This window comes from Antennarius striatus, chromosome 3, assembly GCF_040054535.1.
Source record: "Antennarius striatus isolate MH-2024 chromosome 3, ASM4005453v1, whole genome shotgun sequence".
In the NCBI taxonomy this organism is placed as follows: Eukaryota; Metazoa; Chordata; class Actinopteri; order Lophiiformes; family Antennariidae; genus Antennarius; species Antennarius striatus.
In genome coordinates this window covers 26,862,501-26,888,578 of record NC_090778.1, presented here as the reverse complement: position 1 = coordinate 26,888,578, position 26,078 = coordinate 26,862,501, and the positions used below count along the sequence as shown (strand labels likewise).

The 26,078-nt window shown below is 44.2% G+C and overlaps 4 protein-coding genes and 1 pseudogene across 5 annotated transcripts in view; 2 read left to right on the top strand and 3 right to left on the bottom strand.

The window, feature by feature from the left end:
• The first annotated feature begins 37 nt into the window (after window positions 1-37).
• Window positions 38-8,093, top strand: pomt1 (protein-O-mannosyltransferase 1). 2 transcript variants are annotated; one of them, XM_068310263.1, is made up of 20 exons: window positions 38-1,390; window positions 2,949-3,073; window positions 3,187-3,293; window positions 3,371-3,421; window positions 3,578-3,724; window positions 4,320-4,428; window positions 4,557-4,613; window positions 4,721-4,814; window positions 4,959-5,114; window positions 5,190-5,320; window positions 5,410-5,505; window positions 5,588-5,680; window positions 5,846-5,942; window positions 6,087-6,179; window positions 6,274-6,394; window positions 6,663-6,760; window positions 6,992-7,105; window positions 7,188-7,314; window positions 7,449-7,626; window positions 7,807-8,093. In XM_068310263.1, exons 2-20 carry the CDS (start codon window positions 2,961-2,963, stop codon window positions 7,976-7,978), a joined length of 2,154 nt encoding a protein of 717 aa, XP_068166364.1. In that variant the 5' UTR covers window positions 38-1,390; window positions 2,949-2,960; the 3' UTR covers window positions 7,979-8,093. The 2 variants fall into 2 exon arrangements, with proteins under 2 accessions (XP_068166364.1, XP_068166363.1); XM_068310262.1 differs by having other exon boundaries at window positions 7,804-8,093.
• A 367-nt stretch (window positions 8,094-8,460) lies between these two features.
• On the bottom strand, window positions 8,461-9,192 carry LOC137592385 (myosin light chain 4 pseudogene; annotated as a pseudogene).
• A 1,117-nt stretch (window positions 9,193-10,309) lies between these two features.
• Window positions 10,310-15,284, top strand: LOC137592408 (transcription termination factor 1-like). Its single transcript, XM_068310562.1, has 10 exons — window positions 10,310-10,366; window positions 10,673-12,254; window positions 12,333-12,518; window positions 13,344-13,422; window positions 13,549-13,673; window positions 13,761-13,956; window positions 14,068-14,157; window positions 14,543-14,608; window positions 14,702-14,787; window positions 14,908-15,284. The coding sequence occupies exons 2-10, from the start codon at window positions 10,721-10,723 to the stop codon at window positions 15,096-15,098; spliced, it is 2,553 nt and encodes an 850-aa protein (XP_068166663.1). The 5' UTR covers window positions 10,310-10,366; window positions 10,673-10,720; the 3' UTR covers window positions 15,099-15,284.
• Window positions 15,285-15,444: 160 nt separating this feature from the next.
• Window positions 15,445-17,493, bottom strand: endog (endonuclease G). The gene is made up of 6 exons (XM_068311296.1): window positions 17,281-17,493; window positions 16,808-17,001; window positions 16,504-16,645; window positions 16,284-16,393; window positions 16,123-16,204; window positions 15,445-16,044 (listed from the first exon to the last, which is right to left on the bottom strand). Exons 1-6 carry the CDS (start codon window positions 17,479-17,481, stop codon window positions 15,847-15,849), a joined length of 927 nt encoding a protein of 308 aa, XP_068167397.1. The 5' UTR covers window positions 17,482-17,493; the 3' UTR covers window positions 15,445-15,846.
• A 588-nt stretch (window positions 17,494-18,081) lies between these two features.
• Window positions 18,082-26,078, bottom strand: part of ntng2a (netrin g2a) — an 11,582-nt gene continuing 3,585 nt past the window's right edge. Inside the window, exons 5-14 of the mRNA XM_068310773.1 lie at window positions 26,032-26,078; window positions 25,730-25,902; window positions 25,608-25,631; window positions 20,621-21,823; window positions 20,249-20,299; window positions 20,008-20,082; window positions 19,148-19,315; window positions 18,900-19,043; window positions 18,744-18,833; window positions 18,082-18,653 (exon numbers count right to left, since the gene is read on the bottom strand). The exon at window positions 26,032-26,078 is cut by the window's right edge and continues 192 nt beyond it. Of these exons, the coding sequence (XP_068166874.1) occupies window positions 18,526-18,653; window positions 18,744-18,833; window positions 18,900-19,043; window positions 19,148-19,315; window positions 20,008-20,082; window positions 20,249-20,299; window positions 20,621-21,823; window positions 25,608-25,631; window positions 25,730-25,902; window positions 26,032-26,078 (2,103 nt within the window). The 3' untranslated portion in view covers window positions 18,082-18,525. The remainder of the gene's footprint in view (window positions 18,654-18,743; window positions 18,834-18,899; window positions 19,044-19,147; window positions 19,316-20,007; window positions 20,083-20,248; window positions 20,300-20,620; window positions 21,824-25,607; window positions 25,632-25,729; window positions 25,903-26,031) is intronic.

Genomic DNA, 26,078 nt, shown 5'->3' with positions numbered 1-26,078 from the left:
AGGTTCCACACAGCGGCTGAAGGCCAGGATTATGTAATATAAGCTAGCATCATCAAAACATTTTATATCGTGAAATGTTTTCTTGAACATTTGAGAACATTCCAGATTAGCATTAGCCAGAAGAATTTCCTCGGCAAAAAAATCAAAGACAAAAGAGATCAAACATCACAGGTTTTGAAGTCAAGTCTTTCCAAGTATGTCAGGAATTCATAAAAGGACCACGTTTGGTTTGTTCCATCCAAACTACCATGGAAATAAAGTTTTCCTGCAATTCTCTATTCAAAGGTGATGATGAGGACACAAAGACCCTGAATGGAGTTCGAGAGAGGTGTTTGCAGCCCAATGCTTCTGAAGAGGCTCAGCTGGACAAGCTGCCAAAGCAGGAATATACTCTTGATGAGGATATGCTTAAGGAGATGGAGAAAGACACAGACACTTTCAGCAATGATCTGACAGGGGCCTCTGCCCTCTTTCAGACCAACTTGGTGCGGTGGCAGAAGGAGCTTATGCCTTCAGAGAAGGATGCACTTCAAGATTTGTTGAGTAAGGAGCAGGAGTGGAGTGAGGAGAAATCCTCTCTCTGCCAGGAAATCAACAATACAAAAAAGACTTTGCTGCAGAAAGAGCGGGAGTGGAAAAAGGAAAAATCATCTCTCTGCCAGGAGCTGAACAAGAAGAAGAAGACTCTGCTGCATAAAGCACAGGATTGGAAAAAGGAGAAATCATCTCTCTGTGAGGAGCTCAAGAAAAAGAAGAAGACTCTGCTGCAGAAAGAGCAGGATTGGAAAAAAGAGAATTCATCTGTCTATCAGATTCTGCAGCAGAAAAAGCAGAAATTGGAGGAGAAATCCTCTCTCTGCCAGACTCTGCTTCAGAAAAAGCTGGATCGGAAAAAGGAGAAATCATCTCTCTGCCGGGCCTAGCTTAGTCTAGCAGCCTATCAAATAACTCTGGAGGGTCGTTGGGGTACCACAGACGACCCGTGGTTGTCATCATATGGTGTTTCTTGGGCAATTGAACCTGCTGCTTTTTGTCTTGAAAGATACAGCTAATCGACACTATTCTGGTGCAATATGATGCAATTTTATGTTTTGTGTGATTTGCACAGAACTGATCCGTTTTCAATATTAACAGAAATTATTATTATTATTATTATTATTATTATTATTATGGAGACCATCCTCTAACAGTTGTTCCTGTTAGGAAAAATAGACTCAGTGATCAGACATCACTAATCAAACACCGTCATCAGCGATTCAGTGTTCAGACATCATTAATCAACACCGTAAATATCGAGCAGTTCACCCAGAACCCACGGGATAAACGTGCACATGCGAACGGAGGAACCGACATGACCGCCGGTTTCATGTTAACGGCGTGACGTCATCAGGTGAGCTCCAGTCTAGAGGTGCAGGAACGTCACGAGCCTGTGGTCGCGACATGTGTTAGCTAACAGCGTGCCTGATGCTAGTGGCTAACAGCTAGCCCCGGTTGGTGGGGTCGCCAGCCTCCGTTAGCAGTGATGAGATGTTCACGACCATCAAATCATTGACAATCGATCGTTTAATCGATAAACCGGTAAACTTTTAAGTGAATCTTCACTTACAAGTTAAAACCAAAAGGATTTATAGGTTTATAGTAAAGTCAACACTTCATTAGCTGTTAATAACCAGATCAGAACATGTTGTATTGATCTAAACAGTTTTCCCCAAATCCAACCCAAATGTCTACTATTACTGACTCTCTGGTACTTTTTGGAGACCCTTCAGCTGCTGGGACCTCCTGCAAACCTGATGTTCCAGAGGGATCTTCACCCATTCCTGGTGGACTCCAGTCCCAGAATATTCATGAGTTTATTGATACGTAATAAGCAGGACGTCTTCTCCTATCACCTTTCTATGGGTGCATACAATTTTCTTACAACAAGGTGGTTCCGGGTTCGAGTCCCGCTCTGTGTGGCGTTTGCATGTTCTCCCTGTGTCTGCGTGGGTTTTCTCCGGGTTCTCCGGCTTCCTCCCACCTCCTAAAACAGGTTAACTTCAGGTTCCTTGACTGTATAGGTGTGAGTGTGTGTGTGTGTGTGTGTGTGTGTGTGTGTAAATGTAAATGTGTTGTCTTTATATGTGTGGCGTCGCGCCCGGAGTGTCCCCTGTCTCACGATCCCCAGATAGGCGGGTTTAGAAGATGGATGGATTATCTTCTTCAAGCACCTCCTTCATATCCCACTTTGGGATTTTCACGTCAATGGAAGGTCATGACCGCTCTGATTCATGACCTCACGTGGTGGACTTTAAGGTCTGGTTGGGCTCCGTGTTATTTCCATTATGCCCAAGAATCATGAAACGTCAGCACCCAGTCCAGACGTGCATCTGCAGACTCTGCAGCTGGATCTACCCGTCCTGTATCGGACCACCAGCATGTCTACAATCTGCATCAACGATACCCTTCCTAAATGTTTACGTTTGGAGCTGTGCCATGATGGTTCATGTTGGGTTTAAAGAAGTTAGCTCTGTGGATATGACGTGACGTCGTTCACTGATGGGTGTGTCTCATCAAAACAAGCCCACCTGAGTCTTTTAACGTCCGGTAATATTGTAACTGACCGACCTTTAAGGTGTGGCAGATAAATACAACAAATAAAATGATACGACCAGCATGAAAAGTGGTTTTTTTTTCTAAATATAATAAGTCTAGAGGTAATGTGTTAGAGGCCGGAGCGGCCCCTTAAACAAGGTAGTCATGTGATCAAGGAAGCATCTCCACAAGCGTGGAGGAGAGACATCTGTCTATGTCTCTCCTCCACATAGACAGATGTGGAGGAGAGAATCCACTCATTTAAAACAAAACATCGCACAGAATCAGATCAGAGATAAAACAAATAATGGAAGTTCTGGATTCTTTCTGTGTGACCCGGACACCCCTGCTCCGACTGACCTGTGGTGTTCCAGGAGGAGTCCGTGATGCTGCAGCTCCCCCCAGTGGTGACGTTTCGGGTCGACCTGTTCCTGGTGCTGGTCACCCTCCTGTCCCTTTGGACCAGACTGAGCAACCTCGGCTACCCCAACGCTGTGGTGTGAGTGTGTTTGACTCGATGTCCAGCGCCTCCCAGTAGTTTCTGGATGTTTGATCCAGTATATTAGTATATTTATGGCTGTCAGACGTCTGAGTGTTACTGTTGTTTCTCAGGTTCGATGAGGTGTACTATGGTCAGTTTGTGTCTCTCTACATGAAGAGAGTGTTCTTCATTGATGACAGTGGACCGCCGCTGGGTCACATGATCTTGGCATTAGGAGGTGAGTTACCATAACAACCACATGTCCACATGTGATGTGTGTCAACGTGATGATGCGTGACTATGTGTGTGTTACAGCCTACATGGGAGGATTTGATGGGAACTTTGTGTGGAACCGAATTGGAGCAGGTAGGAGCTAGTTGGTTAGTTAGTTAATAAGTTAAAATACCCTAGAGGTTAAAGACTTGTTACCTTAACTCATGTGAGCGATTTAATCTGATTGGCTGTTTCACAACGAATGAATTCATACCCCTGCATTGTGAGTGCGTTTGATTTGTTCCACAGAGTATCCGAGCTCGGTGAATGTGTGGAGTCTGCGCTTCCTGCCGGCTCTGAGCGGCGCTCTCTGCGTTCCTCTGGTTTACCTTTTGACTCTGGAGCTGAAGTTCTCTCACCTGTCGGCTCTTGGAGCATCGCTGCTGCTGCTGCTGGGTGAGTCAGCGTCGGTTTACATCAGTCAGTACAACCTGGAGCGGAAGGGGTGGATGTTCATTTCTCGAGTATTTCAGTGTGTTTGGATCAGAACTAGTGTAAAACCTACATACCTTGTTTAAACCAGCTCTGATTAAGAATCCTGACGACCAGCTCAGGATTCTGGACGAATACCGCTTATTGATCTCTGATAATGTCGCATCATTTTCCAGTTTCTGCAACAAAGTTGCTCGGATGCTACGTTCAGTAGTATGACGGATGTTCTACTAACAAAGAGTGATGCTTAACAGCTCTGATTCTTGAAGTTGTAATCTGGTCCTTTTTTGTGTGTGTTTGTTTACTACGTTTTGTTCAGAAATTACACATACAAGTCATTCACATTGTAGAATATAAAATATATTCTACAATCCTGTAAAAAAACAACAACCTCCAGCCACTCATGTTACAATATTTCAAATTAATATAAAAAAAATACATGCTATGTTAAAGTAAAACAACATATGAGAAGATAAAGAGTAAATAAAAACAAAAAGTAAATACATTCAAAAATGTACTTTTTTAATATTAGCTGTAAATTCTGGATTTGTATTTCCAGAGAATTCTCTGATCGTCCAATCACGTTTCATGTTACTGGAGTCCATTCTCATCTTCTTCGTGCTGCTGGCGTTCTTCTCTTACCTGCGATTCCACAATTCTCCAGACAGGTGAGGCTCTCTCTAACCAGGTTTAAGTGTTCTGGTTAAACCAATCAGAGTGGAGTGTGTTGTCTCACCTGTTTGTGCGAGTGTGTTGGGATCTGGATGTTTGACCTCCTGCTCTGTCTCCCCTCCAGCGGGTCCAGGTTCCTCTGGCTCCTCCTCTCTGGAGCATCGTGCGCCGCTGCCGTCGGGTGAGAAAATGTTCCGAGATCGGTGATAGAGAGTCAAACCGTTTGTCCTCTGCACTCACTGTGTGTGTGTGTATGTGTGTCTGTGTTTGTGTATGTGTGTGTCTCAGGGTGAAGTACGTTGGTTTGTTCTCCTACCTGCTGCTGCTGGGCGTGGCCTTTCTGCACACCTGGAACCTGATTGGAGATCGAACTATTAGTCACGTGCGTTGAGTTCAAACTGAGCATGCTCAGAAGGTTGCTAGGGTTACCAGATGGAGGAAGTGACCTACACTCACACACAGAGAGTTTATCGTCGTTTCATCTTCGTCCACGTGTGAAATAAAAAGACTATGTTTGTTTTTGCAGCTGAGTGTGTGTGTGGAGTGTGTGTGTAGAGGTGTGTGTGTGCTGGTGGTTCCGGTTCTTCTCTACGTCTTTTGGTTCTACGTTCACCTGAGCCTCCTCAACCGCAGTGGACCGCATGACCAGTTGATGAGCTCCGCCTTCCAGGCCAGCCTGGAGGTAACACACACACACCCACACACACACGACTGACTGATTGACCGTTTGATTGATCAGCCTGTTGATCGCCTTCAGGGCGGTCTCTCCAGGATCACTCGGGGTCAACCTTTGGAAGTTGCTTACGGAAGTCAGGTGACTTTAAGAAGCTCCTCCTCTCAGCCAATCCCCTGCTGGCTTCACTCGCACAAAGCTAACTACCCAATCAGGTGACAGCAGCCCGCTAATGCAGGCATAGCAGCCAATCAGATAGCTGGAAACGTTTGAACGACGTCTCGTTTCCTGTTTGTGTTCTCAGGTATGAAAATGGGCGTGGCAGCTCTCACCAGCAGCAGGTCACCTGTTATCCCTTCAAAGACGTCAACAACTGGTGGATCGTCAAAGACCCCGGCAGGTAGCTGACCTGTCCAACCCGCGGCATGCTGGGAGATTCAGCTTGTCTGTCTCACCTGTCTGTCTGTCTGTCTGTCTGTCAGACAGGAGCTGGTCGTCAGCAGTCCTCCTCGACCGGTCCGTCACGGAGATGTGGTCCAGCTGGTTCACGGGATGACCTCACGCTTCCTCAACAGGTAAAGACCAACATCATCTCCGAGCACTAGAATACCCATGATCCTCAGCTGCTGGTTTGTTTGAAAACTCACGTGGAGCTGACCTCCTTAAGTAAATCACACCTGAAATGAGCAACATGAACCTGATTCTTCTTCTCTCAATCTGTGACCGTTCGTGCGTTCTAGTCATGACGTCGCAGCTCCCATGAGCCCTCACGCCCAGGAAGTGTCGGGTTATATCGACTTCAACGTTTCCATGGCAGCACAGAACCTATGGAGAGTGGTGAGCTAAAGATCGGATCAGAGCGGATGTCATTCAAAAACCATGACTTGATGGAAGCTGGTGTGTGTGTGTGTGTGTGTGTGTGTGTGTGCGTGTTTGTGTGTGTGTGTGCTTGTGTGTGTGTGTGTGTGTGTGTTTTTTCAGGTCATTTCTAATAGGGAGGCGGAGTCAGACTCATGGAAGACGATTCTATCTGAGGTCAGATTGGTTCATGTCAACACGACAGCTGTCCTCCGGGTACTGACAGGAAGTGACCTCAATGGTCTGCTACTATTGGCTGAGATAGTGTCCATATAAGGCTCTGATGACCCGTATGTGTCTGTGTGCGTAGCTGAGTGGCGTGTCGCTACCAGACTGGGGTTTTCGTCAGCTGGAGGTGGTCGCAGACAAAATGTTTAAGTCTCACAGCAGCAGTGTGGAGTGGACGGTGGAGGAGCACCGCTACGGCACCAGTACGACCTTTGACCTTACTGCATGCACATCTTCTAAAATCAGATTGGTTTTGCCGTTGTGTCTACATGTTTTTGTGGTTATTTTATTTTATGGTTGTATAATTTTATTATTGCATGTGTTACATTTAATCCTAAACTCTGTATTTAAATATTTTATTTATAATTTTTATTCATTTAGAAATTGATTTTAATCTGTTGATTTTGTTTTATTGTACTTCACCTAATTTTAACTTTATTTAGTGTTTTTATTGTTTATTTTTGTGTGTAGGTCAGGAACAGAAGGAGAGGGAGGTGGAGCTTCACACTCCAACACATATTGATGTGGATAGAAAAATTTCCTTTTGGGCAAAATTTTTTGAACTCCAGGTAAATGTGTCATCACTCTGTCATCCAATCATGTCCCAGTATTTGTATCACATTGACATTCATTTATAAATGATTATTTTCTTTAACACGATTATTTACTTTATTATGCGTGGAAATAAACACCCCAAAGTCATCTGAGGCATAGAGTGATGTCATGTCCTGATGATGATGTCATACCCTGACAGTAGGATGATGATGTAATGATGATGTCATGTTGTGTTGTTGTGACAGCTGAAGATGCTGACGATGAAACAGGAAGACTCTGAGCACAAGTACAGCTCCTCCCCTTTGGAGTGGATCACCATGGAAACCAACATTGCCTACTGGCTTCACTCCTCCACTAATGTAATACACTCACAGACACACATACACACACATGCACACACTTACTCCTGTTCTTTGCTGTGATTGGCCGTCTGTGTCTCAGGCTCAGATCCATCTGATTGGTAATCCTGTGTCCTGGGGTGTGGCCAATCTCAGCCTCCTAGCCTATCAGCTGCTGGCAGCTTTTTACCTAATGAGGAGGAGGCGGGGCTTCAAAGACCTCCCTGATGGTATTCACACACACACACACACACACACACACACACACACACACACACACACACACACACACACACACACATAGAGGTATTAATCAGTCCTTTAATTTGATTTTGAAGTTGTGTGTCTTTGTGTGTTTGTTGAGGTGTGTGGTGTCAGTTTGTGTGTCTGGGGTGTGTGTGTGTTGGAGGTTGGTTGGTCAACTTTGTTCCCTTCTTCCTGATGGAGAAAACCCTCTTCTTGTATCACTACCTACCTGCCCTCTGCTACCTGCATCTGCTGAGCCCCGCCCTGCTCGAGCACGCACACTCTCACCTGCTCAGGTACACACAAGGACACACACAGGGGGGGTGCAGGTATATTAATCAAAATGTTCTGTGTGACATCATTGATTCAACCTTCATAGGTCTGAAAACAGAAACATAGAAATGATGCTATTGGTTTTGGAGATGGACAAAACCTCTGATAGGTCAGTTATTAATCTGTGTGTGTCTCTGCAGCAGTGCGACACATCGCCACGCTCTGCGTTTCTGCGCCTCGGCGGTGCTGTTGTCCATCTTCTTGTCGTATCGAACCTTTGGCCCTCTGACCTACGGTAACCCAGAGCTGACAGCCAATCAGCTGCAAGGACTGAAGTGGAGAGCCTCCTGGGACATTCTGTACCGCCACCGGTAGACGGGTCACGACCGTCGTAGAGACTGCTGTCACCATGAAAGTAGCATTTTGTGTTGGATTTGGTGAATATTTGTAAAAAAAATAAAAATAAAAAATGCTAATTTTAACAATAAATCTGAAATCTAAGAATCACTTTCATTTGAACATTGTGCAAACTTCATGATGCACTCAGGAACACAGTTCAGGTCATTTTGGACCTTTCTGCTCCTGTCTATTTTAGATTTAGCAGTTGATTCAAAGTCCACAAAAAAGGACGCAACAACCTCCTGTACCCACAATCCTTTGCTTCACTTTCTCACCTATAATGTAAAGATGTATGACCACGGGGGGGGGGCTGTAAACTCAAACGTCTTCTGTGACCTTAGCTGTGGGTTGAAGGTCTTGACCTCTGTTTTTCTGAATTTCACCTCTTATTTGATCTAGTTTTTTTTAATATTTTCCTCACACATAGCATTCAGAAGACTCAAGAAGAGCAGCAGAAACACAACTGAAGATTATTTATTAGGTATGAACACAGACAGGAAATGAACACTCCAGAACCATCACAGAACTGTCAGAACATCAAAAGACGCCATCAGATGTTTCTACCCAGCCAGGATATGTTTGACGAACTCGGTGTAGTTGATGTGTCCGTTGGCGTCCTCCTGTCCGACCATCAGCCGGTCCACCTCATCCTCGGTCATCTTCTCCCCCAGGGTGGAGAGAACGTGGCGGAGCTCGGCGCCCATCACCGTTCCGTTGCCCTCCTTGTCAAACACCCTCAGTCCCTCCACGAAGTCCTCGAAGGTGCCCTGCTCTTTGGATCGGGCCACGTGCTGCAGCATGGGCAGGAAGGTGTCAAAGTCCAGAAGCTTGACGTGCATGTCCTCCGCCTTTGGCCTCCCCAGCAGCTTCAGCACCTCGTCGTTGGTTGGGTTGTGGCCAAGCGCTCGCATGACGTCGCCACACTGGGCGAAGGTGATCTTCATCTCGCCTGCAGGTGTCTCGTCAAACAGTGTAAAGGCGTCCTTGAATTCCTCGATCTGGTCTTGGGTGAACTCCACCACGATACTCTTCAGGTCCACTTCAGGAGGTTTGGGCACCGGCTCTGCTGGTTTTGGAGGGGGAGGGGGTTCCTCCTTCTTCGCCTCCACCTTCTTCACCTCCGTCTTCTTGGGTTCCACCTTCTTCGGAGCCATTCTGCTGAAACGCCGGACAGAGACAAACGGTTGGGACGATTTATACCAGCTTGAGGTTGGGCGAGTAAGACAGGAGACAATGACGGAGAGGAGAGAGAGAAAGGAGAGAGCAGACGACCAAAGATGGAAACAAACTGGAATAGAAACACGATAAGAGACAGGAGATAAGAACCAGTCTCAACCAGTAACATCATTCTGAGTCTGACCTGCAGGATCAAGCCACACGAACTGGTTTACTTCCTGTCCAGTTGACTAAGTCTATTCCAAACAGAAGTAATTTAATACACCATTAATCGCTGCACCCTTGATCAATACATCAGATTCTAGACCACATTCCCAAGCGGAGCTCCTCAACATGTTGACAGATGATGTCATGCTGTTGGAACACGTCTGTTTGAGCCCGTTATCTCCTGATGCGTCCTTCATCATTCCTTACCCATAATACTCGCTGCTCAGCTGTCTGAAAATAACCCTGCACATTGTCCAGCCCTAACCCAACCAGATACCCCTCCTTTACCCTTTACTCCATCATGACTCCCTCCTTAAAGTTTGTGACATTATCTGAAATTAGGTTATATATCTTATAAACACTATTTTAAAATGGACCTGCTGTTACCATGGCAACCAAGTACTCCATTATATGTCAACATTAATATTTACAATCATGTAGAATGTTTTCAGATATCCATGTTTACTGACATGCTATTTTTATTATGATATGCTATTTTATTTATTATATATTATTTGTGTTTATGATATGATCCAAAACAGTTGTGAATTATGGAATTCACAATTTATAAATCATAAATCAAGTCATTGTTTTCATTCCAGAAAGTAAATAACAAAAACTAAAACATGCTGATTTATTTGTGCGCATTGAAAAATCTCAAATCTGAGTTCAAACAGGAAAACGAGATAAAAAACATGGAAATATGGAAAGTTGTATCTAAAAGATGCATGACTGCAGGGATACCGGAAGTAAGATATAAAGTTTTTAATCCTCGTTAATTAATAAGACCTTCTTTTTTCCAAACTGGAAGCGTAATTAATTTTTCTTCAGTTCTGCAGTGAAAAACAATGAGGCTACTACAGTTTGTCGTTGGTGTCTTTTTAAATAAAGTTAATCGAAATGTTTCGCGCATGCGCTTCTGGAACTGCGGAAGAAAACAAGTTGCCCTCACGCGTTTCTCCTCACAAGGCTGCAGAGGAGGTGAGTGGATCGAATTGTTGATTTAACTATTGATTGATTGATTGTTGTAGTTTTATTTCAGAAGAGTTAATTTGTTTCATGTCAGGGTTTGACGTCACAGACTAGCTTTAGCCTTTGTTAAGACCGGTTAACGTTAGCTTGATCAGCTTGATACGAGACCGTCTTAAGGCCATATGTGGTGAGGTGACACAGACTGTTGTGTCCCGGTACCGGAACTGGAACCACGTGTCCACTGCATGTCCAGATCCGTCCACATTGATTGAATAATTATTGTCAACAGGCTGAAGTTTGTTTACTTCTTTTCAGCCTGAAGCCCAGACCGATCGAAGACTGAACTCCTCCTGGTCTCCTGCCATGAACTCTCCTTCCATTCAGAAGATACGGAGGAGTGGTGGAGGTGTGGAGGAGTGTCCTTCACCTGTCAACATCGACACACCTCAGAAGACAAAGAAGAAAAAAAAACAAGTTGAAAAAGAAAGCCACCTTTTTCTTTCTGATGCTGATGGAACTCCGAATCAGATGAAGATGAAGAGGAAGGAGCAGGAGGAAGAGGGTTCACAGGATGCAGTGGAGACCAGTGAGACAGAAATGACGAAGAAGAAGAAGAAAAGGAGGAAGGAGCGAGAAGAAGAGGGTTCACAGGTTGAGATGGAGATCAGCGAGACAGAAATGAAGAAGAAGAAGAAGAAAAGGAGGAAGGAGCCAGAAGAAGAGGGTTCACAGGTTGAGATGGAGATCAGCGAGACAGAAATGAAGAAGACGAAGAAGAAAAGGAGGAAGGAGCAAGAAGAGTGTTCACAGGTTGAGATGGAGATCAGCGAGACAGAAATGAAGAAGACGAAGAAGAAAAGGAGGAAAGAGCAGGAAGAAAAATCAGGGATTGATGTGGAGACCAGTGATGGAGAGAAGATGAGCAAAAAGAAGAGAAAGAAGGAGCAGGAAGAGGAGGGATCACAGGTTGACACAGAGACCAGTGATGCAGAAAAGCAGAAGAAGACGAGGAAAGAGCAGAATGAGGAGGGTTCACAGGTTGATGTGGAGACATCTGAGACAGAAACAAAGAAGAAAAAGAAGAAGAAGAAGAGGAGGAAGGAGCAGGAAGAGGGTGCATCACAGCAAGACGTGGGGACCAGTACTGAAAAGATGCGTTTTAAGGAGGAAGAGGAGGGATCAACTACCAGTGAGGCCAGACAGAAGAAAAAAAAAAAGAGGAAGGAGCAGGAAGAGGAGGAATCAGGGGTTGATGTGGAGGCCAGTGGTGGAGAGAAGATGAGCAAGAAGAGGAGGGAGCAGGAAGAGGAAGGTTCACAGGTTGACGTGGAGACATGTGAGACAGAAACTAAGAAGAAAAAGAAGAAGAAGAAGAGGAGGAAGGAGCAGGAAGAGGGTGCATCACAGCAAGACGTGGGGAGCAGTACTGAAAAGATGTGGTTTAAGGAGGAAGAGGAGGGATTAACTACCAGTGAGGCCAGACAGAAGAAAAAAAACAAGAGGAAGGAGCAGGAAGAGGAGGAATCAGGGGTTGATGTGGAGGCCAGTGGTGGAGAGAAGTTGAGCGAGAAGAGGAGGGAGCAGGAAGAGGAAGGTTCACAGGTTGACACGGAGAACAATGATGGAGAGAAGAAGAAGAAAAAGAAAAAACGGAAGGAGCAGGAAGAGGAGGGATCACAGGTTGCCATTGAGACCAGCGATGCAGAAATGAACAGGGAAGAGAACAATAGACTTGGTTTTGAATGTTTGGCAACAACAGACGAAGAAGATGATATCAGCGAAGTTCTCCTGGAAGAGCTTAAGGAGTATGTTCCAAATGCAGGCCAGAAATCAATCAACGAGATCAATAGGCTTCTGAAATATGACTTGCATCGCTTCAGGGCCTTCAGGAAGCAAGGTTCAAGAACGACAATACCGGTTCTATAAACACAGGAACTAGCAGGTCCATCAGTAACACCTGTTCCTTGTCCTTCAGGTATTTCCCTGCGTCAGGGGCGGTTCACTCCGGAGGAGAACCAACGAATCAGAGACAACATAGAGAACTTGCTGGCACTGACAGGCATCAGCTCGGCCAATCACCTCCTGTTTCCTTACAGATTCAAGGAGCAGGAGGCAATGATAAGGAAGCTAAAGGTGCAGCATCACTTCACAGAGAGAATAGGTAACTATAGCTACCAGTGTCCAAATGTCCTGTTCATCTAGTTATGACTAAGGCTGCCACAAACGAGGATTTTGATAGTCGTCTAATCACAGATTATTTTTCTGATTAGTTGATTAATCGGATCAAACTTAAATTGAATGCCACCAGCATTAAGCTGCTCTTATATAACCATCATTAGTTTTCAGCCTGAAGTTTTCACGTATACACTAACTAAAAATAAAGACAATATCATAGTCAATTAAGCCTACGCTAGTAGCAACTAGAAACTTGTTGAGTCGTGTTGCATAAAGCATAAACTGATGAGTTAAATAAGGAAAAGGAACAAAAATAAATACTTCAGGGCTATTTTTTTGTTTTTTTTCTTTCATTTGTTTTTGCATCAAACACAATGAGGTCAGTACCTGTAACTAAGGAATTATTATTAACGTTACAGACAACACATGAAATATGTGCGCTAATGAATGAAATCGCCATAGCTAATGTTTTACAGCTACATGAGTAAGTAAGTTAGCTCTGTTTAATATTAGAAGCTAATTATCCAGTTATCTTACTGAGGCGATGGTCCCTCTTCATCGCTGTCATGTGCTTCCTCTTCAGGTGCTCGTGCATCACAGTTCTGTCTGCAGATATTGCATTGCACACTTTTCTCTTTTGTTTTCTTAAAATACTACCAGAGGGCTCAGCCATGACAGCTGAGGCCTCTGGCTCAACAAAATAGTTGTTGACAATTTTAATAGTCAACATAATCGTGACTCGTTGAAGCATCGTGGCAGCCCTAGTTCTGATCATCATCATCATCATCATCTTCTGTCTCTCTCTATCCAGCTGAAGGGATTCCCAGACCCAGTAAGAAGGTTTACAACAGAGCCATAAAGCTATTTGACGAGACAAACCACATGGGAAGGTCAGAGGTCACTGATTACATCCAGAATCCTCTATGTTTTATCTGTTTTATCTAGAACCGTCACTACTTTATTGTTCCAGAACCTTTGTCTTTTGTACATCTGACCTGTTGGTTCTACTCTCTCAGGTTCTCAGATGAGGAGCTCATTTCTCTTGTGAAGTTCCAGAGCATCTATGGAAACAACTGGAAGTTAATCTCACGGAAGATGGACCGGAGTTTTTATTCTCTAGAGAAACGCTTCTCAGACATCGGTAAACGCTGACACCAAGGTTCTACCTGGTTCCACTGGAACTCAAGTTCTCCGATGAGTCAAAGGTTATGTACGTGTGTCCATCCAGCTTCAAATCACGGTTACTGGAGTGCAGACGAGGAGTCCAGGTTGAAGCAAGTTATCAAGGCTCACCTGGAGGTTCTGGCTCAGAGAAATCCTGCAGGTTCCGGTCTGACGAGGAGACAGCTGTGTAACAAATTACCCTGGACAAGGATCAGTAAGCACGTCAAGACCAGGTCCTGGACTCAGTGTCGACTCAAATGGTACGTATTTCTGCTGGATCGTTGCTGCTGGTGTTTTACTGGTACCAGTTCAGCCCCAGTAAATGATACTGTGTGTGTGTGTGCGTGTGCGTGTGCGTGTGTTCGTCTCAGGTTCAGCCTCCTGAGGCTGAAAGTGACTTCACAGGAACACAGCAACAGACCGTCTGGAGTACTCAAGTTTAAAATCTGCCTCATCAACACGTACGTCACATGACACCTGAAACAGGACTCGCCTCTCAAAGTTAAACGCTATTTAAGCATGGTGATTAAATGTTAGTTGAAGTTAAGGTGTTTTTATTCCTTTTAAATGAAGTAATTGCTTCTCAAAGCCTTGATTCCACCTTGTCTGTTTTACAATGGTGTTGGCTCTCCATCTTTTATTGTTAGCGCAGCTGCAGCTGTATTACCACATCAGCTCAGGTAGTCACCATGGCAATGGTCCACAAACGTACTGTGATGTCATTTTCGCCACTACGACTACAAACGACTGTTTGGATATAAAACGCGAGAACGAACATGTGCGGCCAATCAGGAGTCGACAGTGTCTCCGAGGTAATTTTTGGTAATTCCAGAATTTGTCTTTCAGGTTGTACAATCAGAATGTGGACAGCATGGCCGACATCAGATGGGACGCAGTGATGGAAACTATTGGGTGAGGTCAAAGGTCAAACTGTCTTTCAGTGATAGTGCTGTTAATGTAGGACTCCTACAGGCAGTACTAACAGCAGTACTCTGTGTGTTTCAGTGACGCCACAACTTTGTGTGCTCAGAAGTGTTTCCACAGGCTGAAAGTTTCCAAAGTTCCCAACTGGACCAGTTTGTCATACGGAGGTCTGTTACCGTGTATTACTGGTTTATTTGATTATAATGCTGGTGCTCGTGTGCCAACGCACACGAGTCAAACCATGTCAATGTCAAACCACTTCCTGTATCTCTCATTTGGCATGACAGAGATCATCGACTTCCTGTGGGCGAACGTGGTTCCTGATCTCGAGGAAAAACTGGCGGTGATTCACGAAAAGGAGCAAAAGGAGCAGCAGGAGGCGCAGCAGGAAGATCTGCAAGAGGGGGCACAGCAGGAGCCCACCTTCTTGCTATCTCACATCTTCTCCTCACTGGACGAGGACGAAAATTTCAGCTAGCCCCCAGCCAATCAGGACACAGCATCAGAGACAGGAAAGACCCCTCCCCTTCTCTGATGTGATTGACTGACAGTGGACAATTTTACTTTTATATTGAAGGTCCAGGTAGTTGAGTATCAGAGACGCTCTTTGATGTAATTTGTCTGAGCTACTTTCTCTTTTTTTCATTAAACAAACCTAATCGGTGATCAATCCTGTTATTAAAATTAAATTCCCTACAGTAAGAAGACATCAAAACATGAACTTAAAATGTGCCAAAAAAAGTTAAAAAAAACACAAACAAAACAGAAACCAGTAAGGAGAAGGAAGTCAAGAAACAGTTTTTCATTACATCTGTCAGCCCAGGAACAAGTTCTGCATATTTTATTGTTTGAATAGACTAAAAAAAAGTCTAGCAGCACAAGAATGAATCAAGTTTTTACATTGACTGCGTCAGTTTTTAAAAAAAAATAGTATCCTACAATGTGGAAATGAGTACGTACCATACTTTTCAGCAGCTTTACAGGACAGACATGACCTTTATTTTGTAGTAAGGCCTGATAGGAACACAGACTGTTTAGATTTATCAAGAAAAATATTTCATTCTGACTCGACTGGGCACATCCTGATGTCTAGAAATGATCTTCTGAAACATGGGAGGACGTGTCTGTTAGCTTCTAAAATTAGCATCAGTAGCACTGCATGATTTTTTTTCCTACATTTCCATGTCAATATGAGGATGAGAGCACTGAGACTTGTGGGTAATCAATCAGTGAGCGGATATTGCCTTTAGGCTGCTCGTCCTCTTCATGATGTTAGGGACAAACAAGAGTCCTGACGCTCTTTCGATGGTTTCTATGGGAACCAGGAAACGTTCCAGAGGAATCTTTTCGTCTACCGGTTCATTTGGTAAAACGTACGACCGAAGTTCCACCCCTCTGCCATCAGCCTGCTCCAGGATCAGCACCTGAGAAGGGAGGCGGGCTCATCAGCTGACATCAGTCACTCTTCATAATCATCATCATCATAAGGCCAGTGGACTCACCTTAAAGAAGTGTGTCGGCACGGCAACGTGGTTTCGTCCTAGAACCTGGTACCGAACATACATTTTTCCATCAGCCTCCAGCCTGAAACACACACACGCGTGATATCTTCCTGTAGCTCCTCTCAGAAAGCAATCACAAACCACAGATGGAGATATGTCACCTGGGCAGGTAAAGGGGGCCGGTGCAGACGTAGACATTCAGGTAATGTTTGGTCAGAGAGCGGCACAGTTTCTCCAGGTTGTTCCAGGTTTTCTGGTTCAGGTGAGGGTTCTGAACAAAACACATGTGGTTTGTATGAATCTGGTTTCACAGAACAACAGTGTAAACTCCACAGTGACTCGTATAAACTCAGTACAGGCCCAACACCTGTGTGTGTTCACCTGTGGCGCTACATTGCTCAGGTAGAAGGTGTCCTCCATGGCTTTCTGACTCCACTTGTGATTGGCTGCAGCAGCCAGGTGACCTCTGTCGAAGCCACTCCCCTTGAAGTCGGCATTGGTGGCTCTGTGAAACAGGTGTATGCTGGAAAGGGGGGCGAAATCAGCATTCAGCAGTGGTCGAGAGAGAAACAACATGAATGGGAGAGAGAGAGGAGCTTTAGGGCGAGTCCTGAGGGTTCGAGGAGAGCAATGATTGAATTATTGGACTTACTGATGTATCCTCATCATCATCAGGTGTTCTCACCTGTCGTCCTCTTTGAACTCACAGAACTTCCTGTCCGATTGGCCACTCAGGGACGCAGGGTTCAGCCTCTCTATTACCCACGATGCAGTTCTTGTGCGGGGGTCGTAGGAGGTGATGTAGGACTCTCTGCTCTTGATGTTGGCCAGTGAGGGGAAGCCATACTTCATTACCGCCCCCGACCCACCTGGACTCACCTGGACAGGTGGACAGCCGGTAACAGGGAGTAAGATAAATAAGAAGTAAGACAAGAAGATATATACCTACATAATCTCACTTATTTCGAATGTTTTTTATTCTTTATTCTGATTGGTTTGCCGTCATTAATTTTTATTTTTTTATTATTATTTTTATAATGTATTTATTGCTTATATCATAATTTTTTATCGTTATTTCGGGGAAATATTCATTATTATCATCTCTTTCCATCACAGTTGTTGATCTACGTCATCACTGCTTCGACCCGCTGGTCTTACCGTCAGCTCGGACGCCCGGACCGTCGGTACCGGCAGCACCGGGACTCGGCTCAGGAGCCCAGACACCTCCTGCTGCCCCCCGGTGCCTCGGTCACTCAGCAGCCGGCTCAGCGAGGCTCCAAGTCCCGCTCCAATCAGCAAGGTCGTCCCGCACCGACACCAGCGCCGCATGTCGCTACTGATCAGCTGCTGTTGACGCATTTTAGTGACGTCACGGCTCGGCTTTCTGTTCTGTTCCACCAGATAATGTTTCACCCAGAATTCAGATGGAGATTCTTTCTTCTAGGAGGGAGCAACTGAAGGTTTTGCGTGTTTTTGCAGGTGCAATTATTTATATTCTATTTAATGCAATTATATAATGATAATGCAATTCTATTTTATGCTATTTCCTCCGGGATTAATAAAGTATCTATCTATCTATCTATCTATCTATCTATCTATCTATCTATCTATCTATCTATCTATCTATCTATCTATCTAATCCCATTATATCCAGTAGCTTTATTATGAGACATTTTCGGTTTATTTGGGACATCACTGTATTGTAATTTAATGCACACATACAAAGAAACTAATAGATTTTAAAGAGGAACACATATGACAAAGCCTGTAACCTCCTTAAGGGATCAATAAAGTACTACTACTACTAAATACTTAAATATATAAAGCCTTGTCATTTAACATCTTGTCAAACATCACATCCACTTTCTGAACTGATTATTAACTGACACCAAATGGGTTTTTTGTTTGTGCAAAAAAAAATCTTTATTGAAACAAATTATTTCACCGACAGTTTCCCACATTAACGTGTTTACATAGTAAATAAATAATAACATCGGAAGATGTATTTCTAAGAACAAGTGTCACATAAATAACCACAGAGAACGCAGACCTCCAGCAAATAAAAGAACTTGCCTCTGAGTGGGTCGAATTGATGACAAATCAATTAATCCATCGATCATTTGATTTATCAATATTTGAGAACCATTTTCTTATGTCTAAGGTAACGGATAAATCTATATGACAAGTGATCTAGATCCATGAGATCTGGATCCTGCACCGAGCCAATCAGAGGCAGAGGCTGGTCATGATGTCATCTTCCGGATAAGCCAATCACGTGTCCCCCCTCCACCCTTCCATAATATTTTACTTAAATCCATTTAAAAGTTTTTGGGGTGTCCTGCTTGCAAACAAACTGCACCGATGACATGACCTCATCCCTGTCGCTTGTATGAGTGTGAGTGGTCAGTGGAAGGCAGCTGACATCAGACTGAAGGTCAGCAGGTAGAGGTGTGGTGTCAGAGAGGGGGCGTCGCCCTCGGCGTTGGGGCAACTGTCGGCCGTCTGACAGTCGATGTTCTCACAGAGTGAACCTGCACACATGATGTCATCACACATTTGATCTGTGATGTCATCGACACACACATGACTTGAACTGGATCACCGTCCAGGTGTGTGTTTACCTGTGAAGCCAGTGGGGCAGATGCAGCGCTGGAAGTCCTCACAGGTTCCTCCATTCTGACAGATTAAACTCTCCTCATCACACATGTTTGCTGAGAAAAGACATTGATTATTGATTATTAGTAATGTTTCTGATAGCAGGGGTTCTGGTTACCTACCTGTACACCCGACTCCGCCTCCTCTCCAGTTGAATCCAGGTAGACAGGAGTCACAGCGTCGGCCCGAGGCCCCGGGTTTGCACTGACACGCACCTGAGTCAGCGCAGTGAGGGGAGATGCTGCGCTCCATATCGCAGTTACACTCTGACAACACACACACACACACACACACACACATACAGAGTCCTCCATCATCACTCTCCTTTAGTACATCCTATGTGTCAACCAGGTGTGTGTGTAATACTGACCGACACACACGTTCTCGCTTTCCAGTGGCAGTGAGGCGTTTCTATAGTAACCGAGCCGACAGGACTGACAGCTTTGTCCTCGTGTGTTGTGTTTACAGCTCACACATGTGACCACGTTGATGAAGTCGATGTAGCTACAGCGGTTGGAGTGACCATTACACTCACAGTCTGACACACACACACACACACACACACACAAACACACACACAAACTTAAATACAACATGCCTGTCATTACAACTGTCATCAGGTATAACACAGTCGGTATTCATGGTAACCAAAACTCTTGGGTTATCTGCACACTATAACCACTGTAATTAAACATGTACATTAAATGTAGTAAACAAAGCTGCTTAAGCTACACCCACAGACTGGTATGACACACATAAACACTGATGATAATGATGATGATGATGATGATGATGGCAGGATAGCAGATCACATGACCCCACTGAGGTCACAGGGGATAAGTTAGATATCTGGGAGTCATCAGATAACCCAGCTTACAAACAAGAACTAATAGGCGTGCTCCATCTGGTGTGGCAAAAAACAGAAGAAAAATCCACCTAAAATCGCCTTTGTACATGCAGGATGGGGGGTATTTATAGTGGGAGGGGTTTACTTAAAGAAAGAGGGCATATTTTCAGAGGGAGGAGTCATTTACAGAGGGCGGAGTTTATTTAGAATGAGAGGAGTTTGTTCAAAGTGGGAGGAGTTTATTTTCAGAGGGAGGTTTATTAAGAGCGGGAGAAGTTTATTCAAGAGGGAGGAATCTATATGGAGGGAGGAGTTTATTTAGAGTGGGAGGAGTTTATTGACAGAGGGAGGAGCCTCCCAAGTGTATTCACAGGTGGCCTTACCCTGGAAGTTGACATAGGCAATTTTGGAAAGCTGACCAAACTTTGGTCCTCCAGGAATCAGAATCTTCTGGGTCACTTTGGACACAAAAACAAGGTGTGTAACCATGGCAGCAGGCAGGCAGCAGAGGTCATCATTGGTTAAATAATTTCGCTGCTGGGTACTATGCTACAACTACTACTGCCGCAGGTACTAATGCTAGCCTAGAGGTTACACCCTTGTGAGTACTCATACAGTCCGTACCTTTCTTCCCGTATCCTTTCTCTTCTTTTTCCTCTTTGGATTCCTCTTCAGCTTCATTTTCACCAGAAATAGAAAATAAGTTACTCCCAGGGGTCAGTACTAGCTACTCTGCACCTGACAGGACAGGTTTCATCTGAAATCTCACATCACTTACTGATCTAAGAACAGTTCCGTGGTAAAGTGACACTTAGCTTATTTGCAAGATAACTTTGCACCTGCCGAGGAAGCCCACAGAATTTGGCATAAAGCTTTGCAGATAGGTAATTTTGCACATTTTTATGAGAATATTTCGCAAGATTCTTAATTTTAGGTCAGTAGAAGACCTCAAATGACGAAGAATTTAATGTATCCAAGAGGAGCTTTTCTCTGTACCTTTCTCCTGTTTTTCCTCTCTTTTCGTCTCTGGTTTAGAGTCTCCTTCTTCAGCTGGTACTCCCCCTCGTCCACCAGGAGTTGAATCCTCTTCAGCAGATGTTCTTTCCACCTGAGTCAATGAAGAATCTATTTCCAAATCGTCACCTGTGTCAGGAGACTCTGGTCTGGGATCTGGACCTGAATCTGCACCGCCCGGTGCAGAAGAAACAGGTCCAGTTGATTCTCTTCCAAGATTTCTTGACTCCTCTGAATCCAGTCCTTCTGAGCCAGAGTCTGATCCTGAATCCACTGAATACAATCCAGGAACATCTACTGATCCACGTAAATCATCTGGAATGTTCCACAATGACTCTGGTAGCTCATCAGGGGACACTGGTCCAGACTCTGATCCAGTTTCAGCTGAATTTAGATCATCTGGAAGTGGCAATGTGAAGTCCAGGAGAGTGAAATCATCAGCAGGTCCAGACTGATCTAAGCTTGAGTCTAGCTCAGTATCACTTCCTCCTCCTTCAGAAGAAGGCATCATGAAATCCTTTGAATTTGAAAGTTTTGAAGACATGTCATCAGTAGAAGGTACATCTCCAGCAGAAATATCAGGAGGGATTTTATCAGACAAAGGTACAACCCCTAGAGGCATGCCAGAAGGGTCTTCCTCAGGTGAAAGTACATCTGCAGAAGGTACATCAGGAGAGGCTTCATCAGGAGAAGGTACATATCCTGGAGGTACACCAGGAGGGGCTTCATCAGGAGAAAGTACATCTGGAGAAGATACATCAGGAGGGGCTTCATCAGGAGAAGGTACATCTGGAGGAGGTACCTCAGGAGGGGCTTCATCAGGAGAAGGTATATCTGGTGGAGGTACATCAGGAGGGGCTTCATCAGGAGAAGGTAAATCTCCTGGAGGTACATTACTAGGGGCTTCATTCAGAGAAGGTACATCTGGAGGAGGTACGTCAGGAGAGGCTTCATCAGGAGAAAGTACATTTGGAGAAGGTACATCAGGAAGGGCTTCATCAGGAGAAGGTACGTCTGGAGGTGGTACATCAGGAGAAGCTTCATCAGGAGTAGATACATCTAGACTAGACACATTAGGAGGGGTTTCTTCAGGAGACGATACGTCTGGGGGAGGCTGGGCTTCATCAGGAGATGGTACATTTGGAGGAAGTACATCAGGAAGGGCTTCATCAGGAGAAGATACATCTGGAGAAGGTACATCAGAGGGAGGTGTATTAGGAAGGAGCTCATTGGGACGAGGTACTTCCAGAGGCTCATCAGGAAGAGGTTTATCTGGAAGAGGTGCACCAGGAGGTTTTTCAAGAGGAAGTTCTTCTAGAGATGAATCGGGAGCAAGTATATCTGGAAAAGATGCATCTGGAGGAAGCATATCAGGAGGCGGTATGTCAGTAGGAGTTCTATCAGATTGAGGTACATCAGGACGGCCTGTTTCTGCAGGCACAAGAATTATATCTGGAGAACGTGTATTTGGAGGCTGTACTTCCAGAGACACATCAGGAGGGGGTTCGTCAGGAGATATTTCAAGAGAGGACACATTCACTGGAACATCTGGAGGAACATCAAGGAACTTTGTGTCAGCTCCTGTTGTTAATGAAGCCTCTCCAGCGGGACTGGTTGGAGTCAACCCACTGAATGAAGTGTCGTCAGATAGACCCCCATCACTGGTCAGGGTTGTTTCTGGAATGGTTCCAGTTGATGTTGTAGTGCCATCAGTAGATGGGTAACGGATCGTGTTGTTGTCAGTCTCTGAGATGATGAAGTTGGTGTTGTCTGGTGAGGAGGCGGAGTCAGTGGAGGGAGTCACTGGATCAGACAAAGCTTCCTCAGAGTCAGGGATCATGAGGTAGTTGGCAGTGGTGGAATCTATGCTTGCAGTCATAGTAAGAGTAGAAGTGTCTGGTACCATGGAAGCTAATTTGTACAAATTTGTGTCTACTGTACTGAGTAACGCTGGAAATGGATCAGGACCTGCAGTACTAACAGTAGGACTGACAGTAGTAAGGAATGCAGCATCTGTGCCAGCTCTTGTAGTTGGGTTAGTATCTAAACCAGTTTTGGAAAAGTTGCTAGTATCTGCAGCTAGAGTGTTAATAGTAAGAGCACTATCAGTGTCAAATACAGTAGTAGTATCACCACGAGGTTCTCCTACTGTAGTATCACTCAATGTGTCTGTGACAGTAATAGGACTCCATGTGCTTGTGGATGTGTCAATAGTACTAATTGTGTACTTAGAAGTACTTGTAGTACCGTACGTATTAGTAAGGTAGGTCGTAGTGTCTGTGATGCTGTCAGTAAAAGTAGGGGCTTTGGTGACAGAAGAGTCAGTGGTCGTGGTGTCGGTAGCAAATGCAGCGATAGGGCTACCAGTGGTTGTAGCCCTTTCGAGAGTTCTAATAGCAGTTGTAGTGGTAGTAATGGTTGTAGTAGTAGTAGTAGTAGTACTGTCAGTCACTCCATCTGATGGGGCAGATGCTGCTGAGTTAGCGTCACCAGCCACTGTCAGAGAAGAAGAGTTATGTCTCTTTAGTGAGGCTCAGATTACCCATCTCTACTGACATTGACTGACCTCTGCAGAACATTAAACAGCTTCCTAAGTGAGTAAGAGCTCTTTCAGAATCTTCTAACGAGACCTTCAGGATCATGTTAGACTCCAAAATAAATGATTGCCTCCAGCTGATCTGATTGAACTCTGTGAATTCCTGTTTCCTGATGGATAAATACAGGGTGTCCAAAAAATGTATACACCCTTTTGCAGCTGATAACTATTGTTTGTCAGTTAAACACAATAAAGTCAATAATGGCAGCCAGGCTACACTTCAAAGAAAAGAAATTAATTCTAAAATGCCAATGGAAGTATGAAAATGCAGTTGAAGTATCAGGGCAATTTAAGGGGAAGTCCCTTCCTCACAACAAACTTGCCGCGCAGACTTTCTTGGACTTCGCTGAAACGTTTCCAAGACTTTTTCTTCCTTTGTGGGGCTTATCGATGTCCGTGGTCTTCCTGGATGCTTCTTGTGGATGTTGTGAACAGTTCCATCAGCTTCAAACGTATCTCTACTTCCAGTGATAGTAACTCATGTTGATGATTCTTTTTGAAACTCCCTCCTAATTGTCTTTGCACTCCAACTGCTTTTTCATACTTCCAGTAGCATTTAGTTTAGTCTGGCTGCCATCATTGACATTAATGCGTTTAATCTGCAAACAACCCACAAATTAGTTATCAACTGCTAAAGGGAGTAAATATTTTTTGGGACACTCACACTAGGACACAAGTTTTACTTGTTGCTATCTTAAAACTGCTGCTATCTCTAGTGAGCTTAGGAGCCATGATACCACAGAGAGACCAACACAGCCTCTGAAACCAGTGTGATGCCAGCCAATCCTCTTTCAATGTGGTTTAGGGATTTTCCTGATGGGCAGATGGCTTAGCCTGTTGTAGTTACTGTTCGATAGTTAGCAATAAAGCGGTTTGCCAGCTTACGTTAACAGTATTATTAATTGAGTCAGTCCAAGGATTTTATCAGCCAAATCCAGCAGATAAACCTGTTTGGTATCAGCTATCATCTGTAGTCAAACTGGCCTCAAAATGGTGTCGATCTCTCATCTGATTTCTAACAAAAAATTTTCTTCTGTGTTAATTTAATTTTATTCAGGTTTTAACAGCTTTGTCTGGTTTGATTTCTTTTGAACCACCATGATGAAAAGCTTGATAATCCTAGACTGTTAATGAGTGATGACTTTTACCTGTGTGCTGATATCTTGACATGCATGCAACACTTATTTTGGAGTCTATTTATGCCATCAATTTATCAGCTATCCCAACAATGATTTTCTGCAGAGAACTTCACTGTTCTCTTCTGGTTGTGATTAAATCCACACACTGCTGGATGTTCCATTGTTTACATCTTTGTGTACAGTTTCCGTCATATTTCTTAAGATAAACATAATTCTCTTGGGTTCACATCTAAGCAGATCCATGTGGATTTGGTCACTGTTCTACTGGTTAACTAGGCTCATGTTCTACTGTTCTAATGTTCTACTGGTCTCCTGCTTAACTATTCCATTCTTCTACTGATTTGATCACTGTTGCATCTTGGTAGATGTCTGCAATGAATTGAAACTCTTCTGAAAACAGCCAGAGCCTGTTTGAAGCATTCGGTAAAGTCAAACACTTTGAGCCATCTCAGAAACACCTGGTTCCCACGGAGACAGCATGAGTTACCTGATGCTTCATTGAGCGATGGAGTTATCAATCATTGTATTTGAGATCCAGTTGCTAATGGTCCGGTACCTTTACACTCTGACCGAGATTTAAGGTTATTTTTGAATTTTGTGAAATTTAATTTCAAGATTTATTTTGTCTTATCTTTTTTATCTTACTTTTTGTTGCTCTGATTATTTGCTTTTGTTTTTATCCATATTTTATGTTTTATGTTTTTAATTGATTAACTTTACTTATAATATTTGAGCCATTTTGTCTTTTATCTATAATGTTTGTTCTTTTTTATTCATTCGCCTGTACAGCACTTTAGTCTACTGCGGTTGTGGTAAAGTGCTCAACAAATAAAGTTTGGATTGGATTGGATCTGACATTTATGTATATAGAGAGAGATATATACTGTACATCATGTGTGTCTGAGTGCACATGTGTGTGTGTGTGTGTGTGTGTGTGTGTGTGTGTGTGTGTGTGTGTGTGACTTTGTGTGTGTCTTTGTGTGCGTTTGAGAGAGAGACTGACAGGTTACAACAGACTAACACAGATTAAGCACACACCATCTGTTGGTGATTAACGTTCAGACTCTTGGACGGACCATCAGACTGAAGACCTGTTGCTGCTGGACTGACAGCAGAGGTCTGTCCCATGATGCAACACTGACAAACATGAGGATGGTGTTTCTGTTTCGATGACGATGATGATCAGGTGACAGGTGAGCAGACAGATGAGAAAACAGACAGGTAACTTACTCACCAGGGGTTTCTGCTGTTGCTTCACCTGAAACAGAGTGTGACTGTGATTTGCTGTGTTGATTTGTCATATTAGCATGTTTCCGGGCATGTTACTACCAAAGTTGCATGCGCTAAGCTACGTACAGATATTTGCTGTGCCTTTGGGTAATGGCAGGTAAGATCCTGGCCTCCAGCTGCTGGATCTGAACCCTTGACTGCAGCGCTGGCAGTCCTGCCCACTGGTGTTGTGTTCACATTCACAGACTAGCGTTGCATCTCGTAGCAGACAGCGCGAGGCGTGAAGGTTACACTTGCACCTGTAGACACAGGTAATCAGATGAATTTGTGTGACCACGAATCAATGTGCACACAGAATCACCTGCTCAAGTATCCGTTAGCCACTTCTGGTTATTAATAATTATAACCAGCTGTTAGCTCTAAGTTACCTAGCAGGGACATCAATGTTGGAGATAGCATAGAAGTATTTCTGCAG

Bases quoted from the DNA above. Each gene is read 5' to 3' on its own strand.
- pomt1 (XM_068310262.1), top strand. From the start codon at position 2,961: ATGCTGCAGCTCCCCCCAGTGGTGACGTTTCGGGTCGACCTGTTCCTG. The intron at 4,614-4,720 runs GTGAGAAAATGT...TGTGTGTCTCAG, and splicing joins TCGTGCGCCGCTGCCGTCGG to GGTGAAGTACGTTGGTTTGT. The intron at 4,815-4,958 runs GTGCGTTGAGTT...TTGTTTTTGCAG, and splicing joins GAGATCGAACTATTAGTCAC to CTGAGTGTGTGTGTGGAGTG.
- endog (XM_068311296.1), bottom strand. From the start codon at position 17,481: ATGCGTCAACAGCAGCTGATCAGTAGCGACATGCGGCGCTGGTGTCGG. The intron at 16,394-16,503 runs GTGAACACACAC...TGTTTTGTTCAG, and splicing joins TGAGCAATGTAGCGCCACAG to AACCCTCACCTGAACCAGAA. The intron at 16,045-16,122 runs GTGAGTCCACTG...CTCCCTTCTCAG, and splicing joins TGCCGACACACTTCTTTAAG to GTGCTGATCCTGGAGCAGGC.
- LOC137592408 (XM_068310562.1), top strand. From the start codon at position 10,721: ATGAACTCTCCTTCCATTCAGAAGATACGGAGGAGTGGTGGAGGTGTG. The intron at 12,255-12,332 runs GTTCAAGAACGA...CTTGTCCTTCAG, and splicing joins CAGGGCCTTCAGGAAGCAAG to GTATTTCCCTGCGTCAGGGG. The intron at 13,957-14,067 runs GTACGTATTTCT...TGTTCGTCTCAG, and splicing joins ACTCAGTGTCGACTCAAATG to GTTCAGCCTCCTGAGGCTGA.